This window comes from Pholcus phalangioides, unplaced genomic scaffold (assembly GCF_987345545.1).
Source record: "Pholcus phalangioides strain wild (caught in Gottingen) unplaced genomic scaffold, Ppha-v1.0 ptg000022l_1, whole genome shotgun sequence".
Classification (NCBI taxonomy): domain Eukaryota; kingdom Metazoa; phylum Arthropoda; class Arachnida; order Araneae; family Pholcidae; genus Pholcus; species Pholcus phalangioides.
The window spans coordinates 18,871,012-18,892,484 of NW_028301615.1; the positions used below are offsets into that span (position 1 = coordinate 18,871,012).

At 37.9% G+C, this 21,473-nt stretch overlaps 1 protein-coding gene across 3 annotated transcripts in view; it reads right to left on the minus strand.

Moving 5' to 3' along the window:
* The window catches only part of Fatp1 (Fatty acid transport protein 1), a 64,946-nt gene that overhangs the window by 12,903 nt on the left and 30,570 nt on the right, over window positions 1-21,473 (minus strand). For 2 of the 3 annotated variants that reach the window (XM_089249516.1, XM_089249515.1), the window contains exons 2-3: window positions 4,888-5,038; window positions 1,869-2,106 (exon numbers count right to left, since the gene is read on the minus strand). In XM_089249516.1, the coding sequence (XP_089105642.1) occupies window positions 1,869-2,106; window positions 4,888-5,038 (389 nt within the window). Of the gene's footprint in view, window positions 1-1,868; window positions 2,107-4,887; window positions 5,039-15,678; window positions 16,633-21,473 lie in introns of those variants that run through there. The other variant, XM_089249517.1, reaches the window with a different exon arrangement.

Genomic DNA, 21,473 nt, shown 5'->3' on the forward strand with positions numbered 1-21,473 from the left:
CTCAATCTGGGGCCGTATGCCCCCTGCAGTCCAGAGATACTCCGGGGGGGGGGGGGGGAGCATAAAGCACTGTAGAAAAAAAATTCAGATGTAGAGAAATAAAGCTTCAAGTAAAATACAGAAATGCTCATAACGGGCAATTTTAACCCATGTGCCTACCCAGACACAGCCCTGAGCTTTGAGTGCAAAAGAGGGTACCACAATGAGATTTGATACTATTTTTTTAGGGTCCTGATGCTGCTAAAATAGCTCCACACAGAACCAGGGCCATCTTAACACATGGGACCTATTCAGGAATGAAGTCAATGGTCAGTGAGATCTGGTACCATGATTTGCAAGAGTAAGTAAATAAGTAATCTGTTTTTCTTCCAGCTAAAGTAAAGGCTCCAGAACATTTGTTTTTGGTCTGAAGGCCCATGGTAGAGACAACACAGCAAAGAGCCCCAAAAAAAAACCACAGAATCGAGGGGGGGGGGGGGGAAACCTTAATCCTGAAATTTTTATTCAATACTGATTTGTTCATAAAACGCTCTATTGAATAAGAAAGAAGGGTTTTGCTCCTTGATTGGGGGGGGGGGGTAGATAAAAAAAAAGATGGGCAACGGAGAAAAAGGTCTAAATATGGCCACACAGGAAGAAAAAAGTTGAGAACAATAGAGGGAGTTTAAGCAAATAATCCATTTTTTCCTGAACATGTGAACATGTGACTGGTCAAGCTTCATGGCAGGTACCTAAACATCTCCAGCAGAACTATATGGCCAATGCACATTCTTTTCAGAGCCAACAAGTAAATACTTGGCAATGGATAGATTTATGTCTCCTCCGTGGATTTGAGCTGCCCCCCCCCACCTCTATTTTTTAAGTTGTCATAAATCTTTAAAGTTTAATTAGCAAACCACATTATAAGCACAGAGATCACAAAAAACTATGCATGGAATTCCGATCTTCAAGAGGGGACTGTCTCAATGAAGAAAGGGATGAGGGAGAATTTCGGAACAAAATTTGTTAATTTTCTGACAAATAGTTAAAGCTGTAGGCAGCTTGAAACAAAGGGAGAACGAGAACTTAATCTTTCACTTATTATTGCCGAAAATGAAAGCTGGCGCTACCAGTACGAGAGTCAAAGGAAGAGCCGAAGTGCAGAATGGCAAGGTCATGAAATTGCTGTGAAGTGACAACCTTTGGGCACAAAAACAATTTTGATCCCAATTTCTGATGCACCGTGATCTCCCTGGAGGACAACTTAATATTTTGATTGTAATAAAAGTGTATCTAAGTTTTTTAAAAGCCTAATCTTGAAACTTTTTCAATAACAGTTGGTATCGTTAAGGGTTACACTGTACATGTTGAGGTGGAATCGACATCAGGGAGGGTAAAATATGATATAACAGCCCCCTAATGATTGCAAGATTTCCCCCCCCCCCAGATTTTACCTATGTATTTCTTGGATAGCTTATAAGTACACAATAGCTTATAAAACACAAAAACAACCAGCTAGAGGGAGACCTTCCTGCAATCGTGAAGCACTAAAAAGCACAAACTAAACTAATGAAGTAACAAAAAAATCCTCTGGACTGCAAAGGGTTGATAGGGAACACCCATGAAAGACTGTCCCCTTGAGAAAAAAAAAGGGAGGTATCCTTTATTCTGAATAAGGATTACTTTTTTTTGAAAAGGACTATTCAAGGAACCTATGTCTCAATGCATGCCCTTTCAAATTAGAAGTGTCCCTTAAACTAAGGTTCGACCGTATATAATAAAAATTTAGTCTGTTTTTGCAAGGCACAAAGCTCACTCACATGCTGATATATTTATTTTCTTACGTTTTTTTTTTAAATAGATAAAGAAAACCAACACTTGATTTGTACCTGATATCAGCTCACTGCCAAATATGACTGCTTTGCAGTTCACCACAGTAATTGAATGCTGTAGAGGCTGTAACCTTAAATTAGAGTTTATTAAAGCAGGCACTACACCGATTTTTGAAAGGCCTAACCAGATGGCTACGAACTCTGGTTTTGATTCCATGAAAAGTGCTACGTCATCCCCACGTCTGAATCCAAGCTCTGCGAAGCAATTCGCTACCTGATTGCTGTAATTTTCAACCTGGAAAAAGAAATGGACTTTAATCAAATAAGCCAAAAATTGGTCAGTTACGATCTATAAAATTTCTTTCATCTTATTTTTTTGAAGCAATTTATTCAATATTAAAGCTAAATGCATGAATCTATTTGTATATTAAGACTAGGAATCAATTAAAACTTTAATCAATTAGTTGACATATTAATCAAATTTAATTGAATATTTACAAATACTAATTATTCATAGCAAACTTAGTATAGTGGTAGCTATATATAATATTTATACTAAAAAAAATATTCACACATCAATACACTATCCAGATATAAACAAATACATATACTTAACAGATGCAACGCTTGAAGCTATTTAATACGCTGAGCATACTTGTCATATCCTGGAATTTCTCAACTTGGATCTAGTCTTTTTTAAATCAGTTATTTTAGGTTAGTCACCGATTTACAGTTACCTCCTTTCCCTGAAACTGCTCTCAAAATGGTACTGGTGGGTTAGGGGGAACCAATGTTTTCTGAATAAGGCTGTGCTCATAATGGAGTGCAGAAACGATAGTTAATAGAATTGCGACTAGGAAGAAAAAAATGCATAGAGGTGAAAGAAGAGATGTGCACACATAGTAAAAGAGAACAGAGAAAATAACTGGAGGGGGTTCTGAAGTGGTGATCCCTCTGCAGACGAGAGAAAGAAAAAAAAAAAGGGAGGAATGAACCAATCACAGCAGATAGCGAACGTCAGATAGGTGAAAACAAACAAGGTGTTCAAATTACGCACCTCGTTGAGTAGCCTCTTTCTCCTCGCTTGTAGGGTATGTGCGTTGTAGAACAAAACAATTGTTTTTGATGATAGTGTGAGGTACGGGAGTACATAATAGACTATACGCATGGCCTAAGAAAAGTACTGTTCACAGTGGAGCATGAGACAACTTTTGGTTTTCTTTTCTGAAACTCCCATCAAACTCAATTTGAAATTAAAATTATGATATCATTAGTTTTCATTAAATTGATTTGTATTTTCCCATATAGAAAAATTTGATCAAAATACTTTTAAACAATGTTACGTATAGGAACATAAATCAAGACGTCTAATCGGTTTAGTCAAATAAACCAAGTTAAATTGCAAACTTTTAGCAAAAACTTTAATTGAATATTAATCAGATAAGGTTAATTGATCAATCAACCATTTCAATCAATCAGACCTGCCGTAATTAAGAGAAATCAAAAATTTATTAAAATATCTAGGGCCTGTCCAAATTTTTCTTGCAAGGGCCTGCTTTTACGAAAAATTTCCCTTATTCTTGTGAAAATAGCTAGTAATTTTGTAGGAAGCACAACAATCCAGTTAATTTTACACAAAAGAAATGGACACATTAATGGCTTCATTAACCCTTTATATCCTGACGGTACGTCAAAATACTGGGTTAGATAGTTCATTTTAAACTGTTTCAAAAACTTTTTTTCTTTAATTAGAACTAAAATGACCTACCAAATAATTTACATGACAGCTATTTATTACCATTACATTTATACTTTTATTTTCATATCATAATTTTCTTCTTATTCTATTTTGCACAAAGTTGGATGTAAAGGGTTAATTTGTATGTTGTGAAGGATCTGTTTCTCAGATCTGGAATTCTGTGAAAATCCGAAATCTAGCCCAAATTTTGGCTGCACAAATCCCAGAATATAGAAAAATTATTTTTTTTATGCTTATTCAAAGCAGTCAACAGCTATAAAAATGTCTTACAGTGGTAAAAACATGCGATCAATATACCAATAAGAAAATAGAATATAATAAAGTGAGAAATAAAAAAGGAAAAAAAAATTTCCAATGAATCCAGAGCCTTGGTTTGAAAACCTATTGGCCCACCCATTAGGATGGGTATTCTTTAACTAGTAAAATTTAAAAACTGAAAATATATGAAAGCTTAAGAAATGTCCGACAAATACAGGATACGAATACAACCTCTACCCAGATCAAAATTTACATTTCTATATGTAATTATATTCATTACTAACGTTTAATATATTCCATATATCTGGAGCATTAATTAAAAAAAAAGAAACCAAGATATGAATGCATTTCACGAGTTGCAACAAAAACCTTTTGCACCCAAAACACTGGATGATTCTTTACATGTGTAAACCCAAAAAGATTTGTGCAATATAAGAGGGTGCTTTGGGAAATTAGTGACAGAAGAAATACAGCTAATTTGTGAACCAATTTTATGTAGAACTGTACAAATAAAACAAGAATTTTTTTGAATGCAATGAAATTTTTGGAATTTATTAACTTAAAAAGCTCCTTATTTCAGAAATTTTACATTCAAACCAATAGCAACTCAGGTCTATTGCTATGGGCAATTTACTACAGATTCAGTTGCACCAGAAGTATGTGTGCATAGGTACCTAACAGACCAAGTACGTATTTGGTGTTTTGAATTTTCAGTGCTTCTATCTACGAGTGAAATGTAACGATTGAATATTTGTACCATTGCAGGCCTGTTGGTCTATGTGGCTATTATGTAACTTGTAGGCACAGGGTATTTTAAAGTTCCATGACAACATTTACTCATGTGTGAAATCTGTTCAACATCCTTCAATTCAGAGAAGGTAGTTCCCACTGAAAATTATATTCTGGCTACATTTATTAGAAACTTGTTTCACTCTGACTGTCTTTGTGATAGAAAAAGTAGCAAGAATACAAAATACAAGGCAATTTCTAAATGCAACAATGTGGTTGGACTTGAGATAAAATCTTACAATGTTAATTATCCTTGAATATGAAATATACCTCAAGGAAAGTCCATTTCTTGTCTTCATGCATGAAGCAGGTTTTATCTGGATTTTTTCTAACCAGTCTTCTAAACAAATCTCCAACTGTGTAGTTTTTCTTCCGACACTGACGTATAAATGCCCTCATTTTAATAAGTCTGTACAGACCCCTAAAAAAATTTAAAAAAAATTCATGACAGTATTTTTTAGAATATCAAATGCCACATGCTTTTCTTGAGTCAGAAATACATAACTTCATTAATGCACAGTATATGTCACAAAAAATATTCATTGGATAGAACATACAAGGGTGCTCAACCTTTTGGAAAAGGTGGGGCAACTACACTGGTATAAAGACGTGTAGCAGCCCCCCCCCCCCCGAGTGATCTGAAACAGCGCGCTATCCCAGATCACTCAGTCTGTAAATGTGCCGCGGGTCACCCAAGCGGTCTGTAAATGTGCCGCGGGTCACCCAAGCGATCTGTAAATGCGCCGCTTAGTTCATTTTTACAGAATTAGGTTTAAGGTCGGGGGGGGGGGCGCATTTAATGATTCCGAGGCCCAAGGGTTGAACACTCACGACATGCACAATTTCAAAATTCTAAGGGGAAAAATGCGTAGTTAATATTCTCGTAACATATAATTAACATATGAATGGGAAATTAAAAACTAGTTAATAAATGAACAGATTGTGTATAATATAATAAGTATATATTTGGAACTTATACAACGATTTTATAAGGAGAAAAAAAAGATGGAGAGGCGTTTCTCTGGATAACTGAGCACAGCCGAATTAAAACAAAGTGGGGAGAAAAAAGAAGTTTCTAATATTTCCTCCACGGAAGACCTTGCCCAAGGGGCGAACACGTGGACACAGAACGACCGCCGATGCTCATCTATTCAGTAAGTTATTATCCTTCCGCGTTTTGTTTATTGTTATTATTAGGTAACCGTGAGGAAATGTTTTTTTCTTTCATGACATAGAGTTGAGATAAAAAAAAAACAATTTTGGCCTTGAAATCATAACAGATTAAATACGCAAAACGCACGCGAACCCAGTCGACAGACCGGTTTTCAAATGAAACCAGCAGCAGCTGAGAGACCGGTTACATATCTGTGTGTTATTTTGTTACTGTTTTTTAAGCAGATATCGAGCTGTATATACCATGCAGCACGTATAGATGGCTATCTTGGCTTGCATAACGGAACGTCCGTCCCATAATAACCGCTTGCATAACTGTCCTATGTATTTTGCTCCAATTTAGCCTGGCTTTGACCTGGTTCTGTGCGAGTATGTACTGTGCAAAACACGTGCTCCTCTAAACTTGTGGGCAGGCAAATGTCCATGTTAAGGAGACATTCGGATTACAATGCGAGACTAGATACGGAATTTAACACAGCAATATAGTAGGTATCGACAGATTTCAGGCCGCCATAGCAGTTAATTGGCACCCAAAATTTTCTATGCGTGATCGCTAAATAGAGGGTTGGGGGGAGCACTGAGTGAAACAAAATTTTCGAAATCCACGTTAGTGACCAACCAACACGACAAAGTGATGTGCTTTGCGTCGTAGAAAAAAAACATGCTTAGCTACCTCTTCTTAAGGAACTCAACTGAAGCCAATTTTTTTCCCCGATCTCAGACAAGAGGATACTCAGACCACCGAGAAGTCGAAAAAAAAACTCATGTAGCTTAGTTTCCTTTTGATGCGTAAGGCCGTGGTTCTCAAACATATTTCACGGCTCCCTTGTTGCCCTATTGGACATGTATCCGCTGTTCCCGAGAATAGCCCTACAAAGAACCGCTTAATGATATTGAACAAGCACACATCAATAAGGACAGCTCACCGCGGCCCTATAGACCAAGTAGTTTTTCGGAGGCTCTCTACCTGGTAAATTCGAGAAAATTTTAACCAGATCTTTTTTTATGAGCCCCTTTCTCTTGAGGTGCCCAGTTGGGCCCAGGCGTTAAGATGAAATTGGTTGGCGGCGCACACTTTAAGAACCACTGGCGTGAGGCAACGAATAAAGGTAATTTGTAAAATACCTGATAATGAAGTCAAAACCAAAAAAAACTAGAGATAATGTTTTTGTTAATAAACCCCCAGTATATAGGCCTTCAAATTCCAAAGAGGAATATGGACGAGGTGCATTGTGTAGTTTAGTAGTGATTGGTTGCCGATAGTTACTTTTGCAACTCGAAAAATTTGATGCGTTCAAATTAAAAAAAAAAACTAAAATCTAATTGGAAAGCAGAATCACGTGCGATCACACCCCTCCAACACATTTATAGAAGTTACTGCACTCTCCGGCATGCCGGGTAGATTCAAAGATTCCGGAAAATTCTCAAAAAAGGACTCAAAGTAGCAACTGAATTGGCTGATTTGGACCTCGTGTGTTCCCTCCATTTTATTTTACGTTTCACCAATTACGTTGGAGATGGCAAAACCAAAACGTGGAAATCGAACTACCATAAATATTGGTTTATTGCAAATTTCGGATGGTAATGCTATTCGTTCTCGTAGATCAGATGAGCTAAATGAGTAGAGTATTAGAGTATTTTTGTTTTCTTTACGAGTTTAAAATTTGAATACAAGCAGAGAGAAAAAAAAATTAAATTTCACTGCAAAACATGATATTGTAATACAAAAACGATGAACAGATATGAAAAAAAACCTTGCACAATAGTATTAGCACCAAATTTTCGTATGTCTTGCGATAATTAAGTTAGAGCGATAAGTAAATGCTTAATTTTCATTATTGTTATAAAAAAAAGCTGTTACTGCACAAAATGGGTGTTTGCTATAAAACACTTATTTTGTTCCAATTCTTGTAAATATCTGTCTTCTGAATGTATCACGTGATCCTTATTGAACCTCACTTTCCCCGGCATGCCGGGAATAGACAGACACAACATCCAAAAAGCTGTTAATCCAGCATCCATGCTAAGCCAATCCAAAGGATCCCATATGCACTCGTTAGCTTCTGCCGCCCCACAAAAGAACGATTATAATCCACTTTCAAAAAATAAAAAACCCCATTAAAATTTTCTCATAAAAGATGACATTAAAAAGGTTTGTAACAGAAAGACAACGCAGCAGCATAGAGATGTTTGTCTGGTCGTATAAAAAGTGCGTACACTACAAAAGCATTTGGTGGCACAGAAAGAGATCTGAAAGGTTTAACTCTTTATAATAAAAGGAACTCTTTACCGATTCACCCATACAAACACATTTTATTTTTGGCTAGCAATCCGCTCAGCTCAGAAAAGTGCAGTCTTGTCTGTCTCACCAGAGTCGAAAGGTTAACGAACTCATAACGTAACAAATCTATCCCCGTTGCTCCCATCATCTATATCAGCATTTTCATCTCAACAACGCCATTTCTGAAGGCGCCTGATCTCGCGATCACCAGTAACTTTTCCAGAATCCGATAGCAAAAAAAATGTCAGATTAACAAAAGAAAAAGCTGTTTAACGATCAAACGACCAACCAACCTGATGATATTAATAAAACCAAGTACCGTCAGACTCCAATACAACCAATTACGATTTAACGAATTTGTTTTAGAACTCCCTGTTCGTATATATGTGTTTCAATCTCAATCCCGATAAACGACTTTTCCCCCGATTCAACGAATATAAATGTGTTTTATACAATTCGTTAAATCGTGGGTTGTAATTAACTTCAATTTTTACCGCATTTTTCAACACACATACCACACTCGCAGAAGAACCCAAATTGAACGAATAAACAAGACAGACATTTTTATTCGTTAAACCGGAGGAAATCTTTGTATCGGAGTTGAGATAGACAAAAATACAGTACATGCACGCGGACTCCCCCCCCCCCCCCAAAAAAAAGTTAAATCGAAGTTCATTGTATCGGGGTCCCATTGTACCTTCATGGCAGTTGGTTCTCAAAATTTTGTCATCAACTCCCTCGTCCTAGGAGCATGTATTAGTGCCCTTTCCCTCGAATAATAGGCTAACAAAAGAACTGCTTCACGGTATTAAATACGCACACATTGTAAGGCCACTTCTCACTATGACGATTTACTTTATACAATTTCTATGACAATTATACAATTTATTATATGGTACTGATACAGTAGCGGTCACGAAAGTAACTTGTTAAGAAGGTGTATTTGGGCCGGTAGTTCTCAACCGGGCTCCAGGTGCCTTCCTGACTCGAACCCCCCCCCCCCCCCCCATCACCTTCCGGCGGCTTTAGGGTATTCGCTGAGGGCCACGGGTGAGATTAAAATACAAACGAAGAGACAACAGATAAGTGAAAAAGTTCAACACAGTAAAAATTCTACAAGACTGGAGTAAGCAGGACTATGAGTATAGAGATCTTCCACATGTGTGGCACACGAATTATATATCACAAAAAATAAGCTTCAGTTCGGAAGAAAATTTACTATAGTAAATATCGATACATCTGAATGTAATAAAGGTGCGTTTTGGACTTCCGGATGAACTTTGGACTTCCATCCCTCGGGAGACACTTAGAAAACTCTTGGAAATGTGAAGTGGAGTGTTTCTAGTCAGTCAATGTGAATATACATATTCTTATCGCGAGAATAGGCTTATATTTCAAACTATTCCGCCTTCGCCTCTTATTCATCGTAAAATAATGTGCGGTCATGTGGGTACAGTGATGCATAGATATAATATGTAACTAACTGTAATCTTATGTCCATGTCGTGATGACTTCTCATAGCCAAAGGTTCGATCAATGCCAGCGGTGACAGGCAACATGGAGGTCGGCTCAAGTTATTTTTCTGTATTTTTCCAACTTCAAGGAGTAAATTCAAGCCAGTCTCCCCTTAAAAAATCTCGCCACAGCAAGAAACAGAAGACTTTACGAATCTTTTCAATCTGCGAGCCAGAAAGCTCCATATCCAAAGAAAGCCAGAAGCCAAATATCAGTTTTTTGTTAATAAATTGGACTACACGCCCAGAATTTCGCTACCCCAAAGCATAAACAACGCATAAATATCACACGTGTCACAAAAGGAAAAATAAAAACACAAATCTCCAGATAATTTGTCACAACAGAAAAAGGGGAAAGACTTTCTGCCCGAAAAATCACAGTAACCGCCCAACAGCACCACCAACAACACAAACAAGTCATCATGACACAGGATGGAGAGACGACATAAAAAAGGGCCATCAATATCAATTACGAGTCCAACACGACCCGAAAGCCCTAACGAAAACAAAAAACGAGGGAAATGGATCAAGAAGCCAGCTTTGTTGCTCTCTCTCTACATGTCCTCAGACCAAACCAATTGTTGAGAGCAGAAAAAGCACGAGTTGAAGGATGTCGGTCGAGAGGAAATGATCTTATTCCTTTACACACCAACCTTCTAGACGGTGCTGTAGCACCGCGAGATCGTCTAACGGTCGTGTACAGTGTCTTTTTAATTTGTACGGCCCGCCCCGTGGGTCGTAATTATTCCAATAGCCGCTCGAGGGCAAAACAGACAGCAGTGAAAGTTGCACATGACCTTTCTTCTGTCCGTTTTTCTATCGGTCAGAAAAGAACCGGGTTTCTCTCTTCCCCTTTCAGACAACGTGTATAACCTCAAAACATCTCGCACGAGTATCATAATGGTCAATTATTATCTTTTCAAGTCACGCTCATTGAGACATTTCGGCTTTATAGGCTTCATATAAGCATTGTTACGCAATGTGTTCCCCCCCCCCCCCCGTATCTTACCTTAAGCGAATCGAATAAAACGTACCACATTTTCCTGCGTATAATCTACAAATTATGCTTTTACAAAACACATCGGAATTTCGTAGTGCGTGATCATATGCCGTTGCGTCTTATCTGAAGTTTGTTTTCTGAGCGGGAACAGAAATACATGTTTTGTTAATTTTTAAGCATAAGGGTGGACGAGAACTCCTGGAGACATTTTAAAAATTATTAAGAAATTAACCATTTGACACAAAAAAGTGCGGTTTTGCAATACTTACGGCCTAGAGAGGGGGATTTTTTTTTGATAAATGTTTAAAAGCTTAAGTTTCATTCACAGGTGACGCTGTAAAACGAAAAACTCGACGTAACATGTAAAATGCAACACAAACATTGCATAATGTTTATGAGAATTTGCGTTACATAACATAAAACTATCACATTTTAATATGAGCGCCCAAGCTCAGGCTACATCTAAACGGGTGAAAGGGTGTGCAATATGGTAATTTTATGTAAAACAAATTGTCGTGAACATTAATTATACACAGTTTGTGTTGCATTTTATGCGTTACGTCGAGTTTTTCGTTTTACAGCGCCACCTGTGAATGAAACTTAAACTTTTAAACATTTATCAAAAAAAAAACCCCTTAAGTTTCATTCACAGGTGGCGCTGTAAAAAGAAAAACTCGACGTAACGCATAAAATGCAACACCAACTGTGTATAATTAATGTACACGACAATTTGCTTCACATAAAACTACCATATTGCACACCCTTTTACCCGTTTAGATGTAGCCTGAGCTTGGACGCTCATATTAAAATGTGATAGTTTTATGTTATGTAACGCAAATTCTTATAAACATTATGCAATGTTTGTGCTGCATTTTACATGTTACGTCGAGTTTTTCGTTTTACAGCGTCACCTGTGAGTGAAATTTTCTTTTCTTAATTTAGCAAAAAAAAAAAAAAAAAAAAAAAAAATGCAGGTCATAAGTATTTTAGTGAAAACACCTTTTTGGTTGATTTCTTATTAATTTTTAAAATGTGTCCAGGACTTCTCGCTCACTCCGTGTATTTCCGCAATATACAGTAGACTCGATAATCCAGCCGCGCGTTAATCCGACCCATCCAGTAATCTGGCGTTTTTCAGGCGTGTTTTCTTCGACCATAGAAGAGAGAAACATGTTATACTTCTGCTCACAGAATTGCAGTATGCTATTTAGATGGGCTTTTTCAATTAACTACCAGTATCCCGGCGATACCGGTAATCCGGCACATTCTGATCCGATATGTGCCGGATTAACGAGCGTCTACTGTATCAACTTTTTAAAATTTATAGATTGTGTGCAGAAAAATCGACAAAAGCGTGACAAACAACGCCTTCTATCCCTTAATGATCTCATTATTGGTTAAAGAATTTTTCACGCGTGGATAGTACATCAATGCAAACTATATGGCAGGTGTAGACAAATCACAGGCGACAGAAAAAGAAAAAATTTGGATTGGCGCCCACCTAAAATTTCCCTATAGCCCCGCTTACACGTGCAATATTGCGGAAGCATCGGGAGTTCTAGCACCCGCTTGACTTTTTTTCCTTCGTAAAAGCCACGTTTTCCTAGAAGCAGGTTTCTACAGCGCGTGCAAACTCAAAATTCAGGTTTTTTTCAGCAATCTAAGTTTTTAACCAATTAGAGTTTTCACGCTGCAGAAATTCTACTCCTAGGAAAACCCGGCTTAAGGAAAGAAATGGAGAACAGGCATTGGCGAAAATTCGTGAATTCAATATCCCATAAAAACGGGGCTTATGTGGTTACGAAATTGGGAGTAAAGACAACACAAATTTTTTGGAATTGACGGCAAACCCCGCCTCCCCATCATGTTGGTAGATACATTGATGAATTGATATGTTCTGGGAAACGTTATTTTTATACCAGGTTTCCTCGGGAAAAAGTTTGGCTCCTAAAAGCATTTTCTGGAGCTTAGATTATTTTTTCGCGATTTTGTCATGCCTTGTTATACGATATTTTCTCTCAAAGCAGAGAAACTTGCACCTACGGATTAAATGCAGAAAAATACGGTCGGCTGAAACATGGACCAAATTTCTATTAAGCTAGATGGCCGTAAAATCGATAAACTAACGCATATTATGGTATTTTTAGAACACCGTTGACACGTATCACCGGATTTAATACTACCATTCTCTGAACTTGGTAGTCTTTAAAATCATAAAAAAAGATTAGATTCAGATTTCCAACTGTGATTGCTGCATTTTGCAGGTGTCTCGAGAAATCTCTGGAAAAACTTGCGTTTTACAATAACTCAGGGTACGTCACTCATATACAAAGTCTCACAACAAATCGGGTGTTCCGAGACTTATTTACGGAAAGTCGCAAGTCTAAAGAGTCGCAGAACACGTCCACACTCAAATACAAAAAAATCGTACAACACGTGTTCTGCGACTTGTTGCACCTCGACTTCGTATACAAGAGTGGACATGGCCTAACGCATGTGTTTTCCGGTATTACAAGATCAGCATTGGCAGTCCTAGAGCCAGATCAACCATCGTAAGCAAAAGCAAACAAAAAAAAAAAGTGATCAGATGGTCAGTTGTAACGCAAGTTCATGCTACGAATTAGATAAGATACGACAGAGGACACCGAAACCATTCAACTACGTACGATGAAGGCTTCCAACAGGTCTCAAACCGACTCTTTTGAAAGTTCAAGTCAGGCCGTATTATTCCTGAAAGTCCCTGTCCGACAGATTTTGCCTAGTCTTAACATTTTCTTCTGACTACGAAAGACAGAACTTCGGGTTGTGGTCGGCGGTCAGTCTATGGCTTCTCATCAGGCCGGAGGATGTGGTGGTTTCTGGGGTTGCGACATGGATTTAGAAATTTTAATCGATTTCCAGCCCTAATTTCGACTGATTAATCGAATATCTTAAAAAAAAGTGCTATTATTTCATATCAAAATTACCGAACAGAACGACGAACCTCTTCGCTAATTATACTAAGTACAGATTTTAAGCTACAGATGACAGACATTTTCTTCAAGAACATTGCGTTCTTTTTTGGGAGTGAACAAGACTGCGCAATAGACAGCATCCTAACTGAGCAACAGCTCGTAACGAAATTCCGCCCTCCCCCCCAGATGGCGACATAGTACGAAACGATGGTAGAGCACGCACCCGGTTAGTGCGAAGTTGGTGGTTTGTTTCCCAACAAAGGAATGTGAATTTTCTTTCCAATTATGTATCTTCACTTTGTATCTAGTCATCTGTACTTCGTATAAACTTACAGGCTGCTTCTGTTAATTGAGGCTACAAAACTGCGCTATAAGTAAACACATTTTGGAATAGATTAAGAATTTAAGGCGGCACGCTCTCAAGTAATGCTGAAACTTGTCATATCACGTAATTTCTTCACTAAGACCAGAGTTCGAAATCATTGGTGGTCTGCGGGACCAGTAGCGAAAAACTTCGCGCTCCCCTCCCGGCGACGATATATTAATCGAGCAAGAATCTTCTATGAGAGAGTCGCCGATCCGTAGTGGATTTTTGCAACCCCCCCCTGGTGGAATATCATTTTTCTAAATGCTAATATATTTGGGAAAATTAATTATTTAGAACAGATTTTGTTTAGAGGACCAGTCATGATGTCTGTGGACCAGTAGGTTCTTGCATTCACTGGTCCCGCGGACCAGTACATAACATATCTTTCAATTCTAACGCTGGAGGCGTTGTCGTTCCTTTTTCTATATTTGTCTCTATTTGTATACTTATTTAGAAAATCAGTTATTTTAGGCTAGTCACTGATCTCGAAACTACTTTCGCGATCTTTATAATGTTACGTTTCCCCTTGAAACTGCTCCCAAACGATAAAAGGTGGTCTAAATAGGGAAGTGGGGTCCGATGTTTTTCGAATACGAAAACTGCTGTTGACATTTGAGACAACAAATTTTTTCTTGTGCGTCTTTTTAAAACTTGCATCAAACTTAACCTATTTAAAACTGAAATCATCGCCAGTTTTCGTTGAATCGATTTCCCTCATGTCAAAGTTTTATCAAGATGTTGATTCAAATATTTTTTTTAAATATGGTTACTTTTCTGAAATGTTACATCTAAGAATATAATTTGAAGGCATCCAATCGGTTCCGTCAAATAAATCATGAACTTTGAAAAAACGAAAAAGATTAATCGAATTTTGATCGGATTGATTGGAAACAGATTAACTCAACTAAAATTTTTAACTGCAGTTAACAATTGATCGATTCTGATTTTGGCTCGACAATGGTTCTCCAATGACCCGAATGGGTCTTCAGACCGATTAAGGACGACTGTGCTGAAAATATGCTGTCAGGAATGTGGTCTAAAATGAGCTGTCTGAACAGTTTTTTCCCCCCCCAAGATAGGAATAAATAAAAATCGGATGAGCACCAAAAGGAGTACCAGTCAGTATTAAAGTATTTTTCTCGTGAGTAGATCAATCATTCGATCGTAACAGCTTTCGGAGTACTAAAGAAACGATTATAATATGGTTATTTTTCTTTCTAAAGCATATTTCAACTAAAGAATTACATTTTTGATTCACCTCATTACGACGCAATTTAAGTGATTTTCAAGAATCGGCGCTTCTTCCACGTCTTTCTTGTGAGAGGAAAAGGAAATGATTCGTTTAAAAATGGTTGAGAAGTAAAAAGTCCAGCGAATCGCGTCCGTTGAGAACTACTCGTAGTTTTCCTCGATTGTGTATGGCACATAGTTAGGAAAAAAACAGTGGGTGGAAAAGCTTTTAATGAACGGTATTTAAAAAAGGCAGCCCCGTAAAAGTAAAAATGCATTTCTCACAGCATATTCCAAGAAGGATTTTAAGGTCGATTTTTCGATGGAAATGGAAATACGCGTGTATTTTGTTTATTGATCTTCATCGCAGCACACGAGTACGGGATCTTTGGCAGTTAAACTCAGGCCTGTCGAATCAGATTATGAAGAATGAGAGGAGGAACAAGTGATGACTCAATGCCAAAGTCAAATTGACGATCCAAAACGATACGTTCCCTCTTGAAACTAAATTCGAACTACAATGAAAACACAAATGAACTTACCTCAGATCCCTTCGTATCGTTCTCTTATACACAGGCAACATCGTGAAGCAACCCACGGCTGGCATGGTTTAATATTACTGAAACGACGGTTAAAACGCACGAAAATTGAAAAAAAAATAATAATGGCCGATAGAAAAGTCTATCTCGTACATACACTATAGAGATAAAACCGTCAAACTGAAGTCGAAATCAATGAATGCACTTCACATAGCTCAAACGATGTAAACACAAGAAAGAATATCAAATGACCGAGAAACGTTTCCGGAAGAGAGTTCGTCGTCGATTTTCGTCCAGTCCTAGAGATACCTAGATTTCAGAGAAGAAAAAGAAAACCACCCTTAATGTTGTAATATGATGGATGTTATCTAAGATCCCCAATAAACAGTCCACACAGACAGAATTTAGGTTGCTCCAAATCACTTTCCACTACGGGCATCCGCTGTGCAGATCAGATTTAAAAAAAAATAATAATCTTGCTGAGGGCTACGGCTAGCGAAAAAGAGCCCGTCACGCACAGCAACAAAAAAACCAGCAGCAGCATGCGTAGTGTGCGAGAGAGAACGGCGTAAAGAACGGAAAGAGAAGAGACCAATCACTTGATTAGACCATGCACATGCAAATCCCAACACACACAGACGCAAACGAAAACCTGCTGCTACCCTTCATTTCCCAAAAACCAACCGCAACCGATGAATTTTAAAGTGAAAAATACAATTTTTCCTCATAAGACAGAGAAACCCTCCCTAAGGGCATATAATAATTTCCACCTCACTCTTCTATGCAACTCCAAGAAAAATAACGTAAAAAAACACTATCATAGAGAGGTTGTTACATAAAGAAGAATCTAGGACGAAAGAAAAATCCTTTGAAAACCAGTTAGTAGTAGTATGTAGTCATGGAGTGAGTGGTGAAAGCATACTCTTCTCAAAAAAAGGTCACGGCGCTGAGAAAAACAAACAATTCCGATTAGAAAGAACACAAACCACGGGTTCAAATTTTATTCTTTTACCCCATGGGGCACAAACAAAAAAAACCAAAAAGTACTTGGAAAAGGCCACGGGACGATAAGTTAAACAACGTCAAATAGTGAATCGAGGAAAACCGAAAAATTCTAGAATAGTCAAACGAATCTTGTCTCAGATGCAACAAGATAAGGGTACGGGAATTCCACTGGCGTCGGATGAAAGATTGAATATGGAAAAAGAAGGCTCAAGTTGCATTAATTTTGCAACCGAATGTGGCTAGGACAAGACCAAAGAGCAAATGGTGTCCCAATCCACCGCAGATGGACGAGATTAACAATAGGAGACAAAAAAAAACCCAATGGGTTACATCACATAACATGTAAATATTAATGTCTTAGAAAAAGGAAATAGAAGTAAATCATGCGAAAAATCGATAAATTCAAGAAAATTAACAATTTTACGACAGCGGAACGCTAATTCGAAATTTCCAACAATGAAAAAAAATTCACGTAAAATTACATTCGAGAGAATCTTTTCCCGTGTGTGCACAGCGATCACGAACGTGTCGCTAAATTGAACGACACAAAACCAAGATTTTCCGACATTGTCGATAAGTGAATAAATCAACGAATCTGATCCACCCGCTAGTAGCGTATTGTATTTTTATACCACTTGAGAATGTCGACAGTATTTTCTGGTGCAATGTCATCGTTATGAAGTTAATGTTCACTTGCTATCGATCCGTTACTCTTTGACTAATTTTCGTGTAGAAATCGTACAAGACGGGACGCGTGACCAGCTGATGCAATACAAGTCTTTTGCTCACTGGAATTAAGAAAAGTAAATTTTTCTTTTCTCCCCTGTAGGCTCGCAACTAAACGATCCCGAACAATTTTCGAAACATCGCTTTACCCGTTAAACGAGTGTTTGATGAACTTCCTTCCCCCCCGACGTTATTTCACAAGTTCGCTTCGCTAATGATGGGACATCGAAACATTACAAGACTTAATTATATACGCGAGTTGATATTATTCCTTAGAAATCGATTTTATACAGCGGAAAATTGCTAGCATCGATGTACCAATAGAAATGAAGAAACCAGTTTCGAAAGCTACCAGTTTTTCATTTTATTGTATGGTATTGAAATATCGTCAGGTCAAGAAACAAATTAGCTATACGGATGATTAGATTGTTAGCCCTATGTGCAAACAATTTAAATCACGCTATCTCTGCAGCCGTTGACATCAGACGTATTGCTTCCAACTGCAAAAAATTTTCAAATGACATGCAGTTTAAGATGTCAGATTTTTTGAGGGTTTTTTTGCATACATAAAAAAATAACTTCTTATACACAGTCCCCGTGTGCCTTGTGTTTTAAACGAGGCTGGGCTGGAAGAGATCTCGGCAACGGGACAAGTCCGGCGGCAGAGCTTTGGAGTCCATTCATTGTCCTCGTGTGCCGAAAATTCTAATTAGTGAAATGTAGAACCGGCTTTGAAAGTCTTTGTAAAAAAAAATCAGTTTTCAAATGCAATATTCATAGAAATCAAGATGAAAAAATTGTAATGGTTTAGCGACTTATCGCTGTGAATTGGCTTGAGAATCTTCATTTTTAGGGACACTACACAAATGGACTCAACCACAGGTTATTTCACCGTGTATTCAAAAGATAAATGCTTTTCATCGCTTATTGCTTCAGATATTTTTCATCCCTCTCGGACAAAATAATTATTAAACCTTTTTAGGACCAAGAAGTGAAATGAAAAAAAAGATCGGCAGATAGAATCAAGTTGCATGAAACACGCGCGTTGCTGGTTCAAACTTCAAACCACTGGCAAACGCGGATACAGAGGGTGGGGGAGTGACCACCCCTCTCAAAAGCCGGATATTATGGGAAAAATCGGTGTTCCGTAGAATGTCCTGGGCGATAACATCCTACACAGTAAAATCATCCCTCCCAACACATTGCCTTGGATCAGGGCTTGGCCACTGATCACATAAGCTGCAAATGTAAATATGGTTTCATTGTGAATGTTAATAGGCTTTACCAGTTATTCAAAGTGCTCCCACTCAAAAAATTAAAAAAAGTAGGGCAAGGGAAGGTACCCCCCCCCCCCGTAGACAACAATCATAAAACAATAAAAAAAAATCCCTGAAAAAAGCTCAAGATGATTTTGGGGGGGGGGGGGTGTTGAGACACGGGGAAAACAAAAAGATTGATAAACAATGTTGTAGACCGAGTGATAACTGCGCTGCCAAACTTTGTCGAGCCGAAGATGTTGAGGTGCACTTTGATTAATAAGGTTCTACAATTCTTACGAGAAAATATCTTAAGACATGTTATTTTTTGCTTGAACACTTTAAAGCACTATTCACATCACAAAATATCGTCTGAATTTTTTTGGTACACAAAAATTTAGTTTAAATTTCTGAATTTTTCGTCAATCCCTTGTGTGTCTGAAACGTTCGTAAGGCTTCATCCGGCGGTTCGCGGCTCAGGTAAAACAACTTAGCACCAATAGTGCTTTACTTACCAATGTCAACATAACGATGAAAAATGTTACTGACGCTGGCGTAAGTTTTTAACTGAAAACCTTATGCAAGCGCCAGTAACAGGAAAATTCAAAAAGGAGTTGTTAATCGTACACGTGCATTTTACAAGACTGATTTGCATACTTTGCTTTCGTGCAGCGTCATCTATCAATTAAAATCGGAACGATTTTTTTCTTCTGTACCAAAAGCAAATTTTCCTTTGTGAGAAAACTTTTACACAAACCGAGTTAAAAACACCAATTCCTTCAAATTTTTACGATTTCTTGAACTATTTTTATGGGACACCCTGTGCATAATGAATACCACTTTCCGGGGGGGGGGGGCCCACAACAGTCATACACACATCTTAACCCCTCCCACCCAAACATTCAGCATTCCACTGAACAAATCATTAAAAAAAAAGGAATCGATCACGTTGGTATTTTGTTCTCCATTATTTACAGCCAACTAGTTGGATAGAGTGCATTAATGTAGGGTAATATTATGGTAAAACAAATTAGCTTTTACTAAACTTCTATCTTTCCCACGTTTTCTGAAAAATGAAATGGCCACGGCACTGCGTCGACCTTCCTTTAATTAAAATCCACTTTTGTGAAAACTTCTCAAGTGGAAGAAAATGTATGCGATACTGTATTTGAAATCCGAATACGATAGACATTCCAGACAACTTTCCATTACTTGAAATTTGCAAGGACCTGTGTGAAATAATCAGCATATATGTAATAAATCGCGCATCCTTTGCCGGGCTTCGCATTCTTTCGACGCGTCTGCCGTGAACGCGCACACAGCCAAGAAAGACTTCCGTTACTTCCGGGTATTATCCGGAATAAACGGATGTATGAAGAAAACAAATTCGCACAGAAGAAAAAAAAATGCAAAACGTCATGCGAGAGTATCTTTAGAAAATATTGGATTTTTCGGAAACATCTGCCTGTAAATGCTACAAAAAGGTGGAAATACTGATATTTGGTAGTTTTATGCTTACACTTTCATCTAAATAAAAAACGGAGCGTTTCCAATGTAAAAAAATGGACTTTTCTTAAAATATTATCCATTAATTTTCAAGAAAAAAGTCCAAAGAAAGGAGGTGCTAGGTGTTCATTATATCCTTCTGATCATTTATCTATCTCGAAGATAATCAGGATAAGGATAATCACAGGATAGTTAAGGATAATCACAACAGTACTGACGGGGAATTACCCACCTCTGACTTGGATGGCTTCTCGATTGACAACAAACCACCGGGCAAATTAAAATGTGTGTTAATAAATGCCAGGAGCTTGGGTAATAAGAAAGATTTTTTAGAAGCTATGATAGTTGTGGAGGACTTGGATCTTATAGCCATTACAGAATCTTGGGCAAACGATGGGGATGAATCTTTCTTACACATCTCCGGATACGATACTTTTTTGAGAAATAGATCTGATAGGAAAGGGGGTGGAGTGTTGATATACGTGAAATCATGTTTGAAGGCTAGAGAGTGTAACGTGCAGAGAAGTGATATTGAAACCATATGGGTTGAACTTGAGAACAAAAGACGTCATAAGCTTATTGTTGGGGTTTGTTACAATCCACCGAATAGGGATCAAAACTATATCGCCAAAATGCATCATGAAATTTCCTACATGTGTAAGCGAAAGAGGGTTCTCATACTAGGGGATTTCAATTACCCGGGTATTGATTGGGAGAACCTTTCATCTGGAAATCAGTATGAAAGAGACTTTCTTAAGTTGGTGCTCGAAAATTTTTTGTATCAGCATGTATCAGAAGCCACTAGAGGTACTGCTATTTTGGATTTAGTTCTTACTAGTTCTGAGGATCTAGTTGAACATGTTTCGGTGGGGGAAGAGTTTTCTTCCAGTGATCATCGTATCGTCAGATTTCACTGTAACTTTTCCTCGGGTAAGGTTGATAACAAAAGACTGGTTCCTTGTTTTCGGAGAACTAACTTTGATGTTTTGCGAAGAAGGTTAGCGGAAGTTTTCAAAGACCGGTTGGAATCAGTAGGGGTGGTAAGTCAATGGGAAGAATTTAGTACGAAGCTGTCCTCTGTTTTGCACGACGTCATACCCTTTGTTCGAAAAAAGCGTGTTTGTACATCACACCCTCTATGGTTCACGGATAGCGTGCGGAACCTTTATCTTGAAAAGAAAAGAGCATTCAGAGAGTATAAAAGTGGACGAGGTGACCTATCATTGTTTACTGATAAAAGAAGACTGTTGAAGAAAGCGATAAGGGATAGTAAAAAGCAAGTTGAATCTAGGTTGGCAGATAACA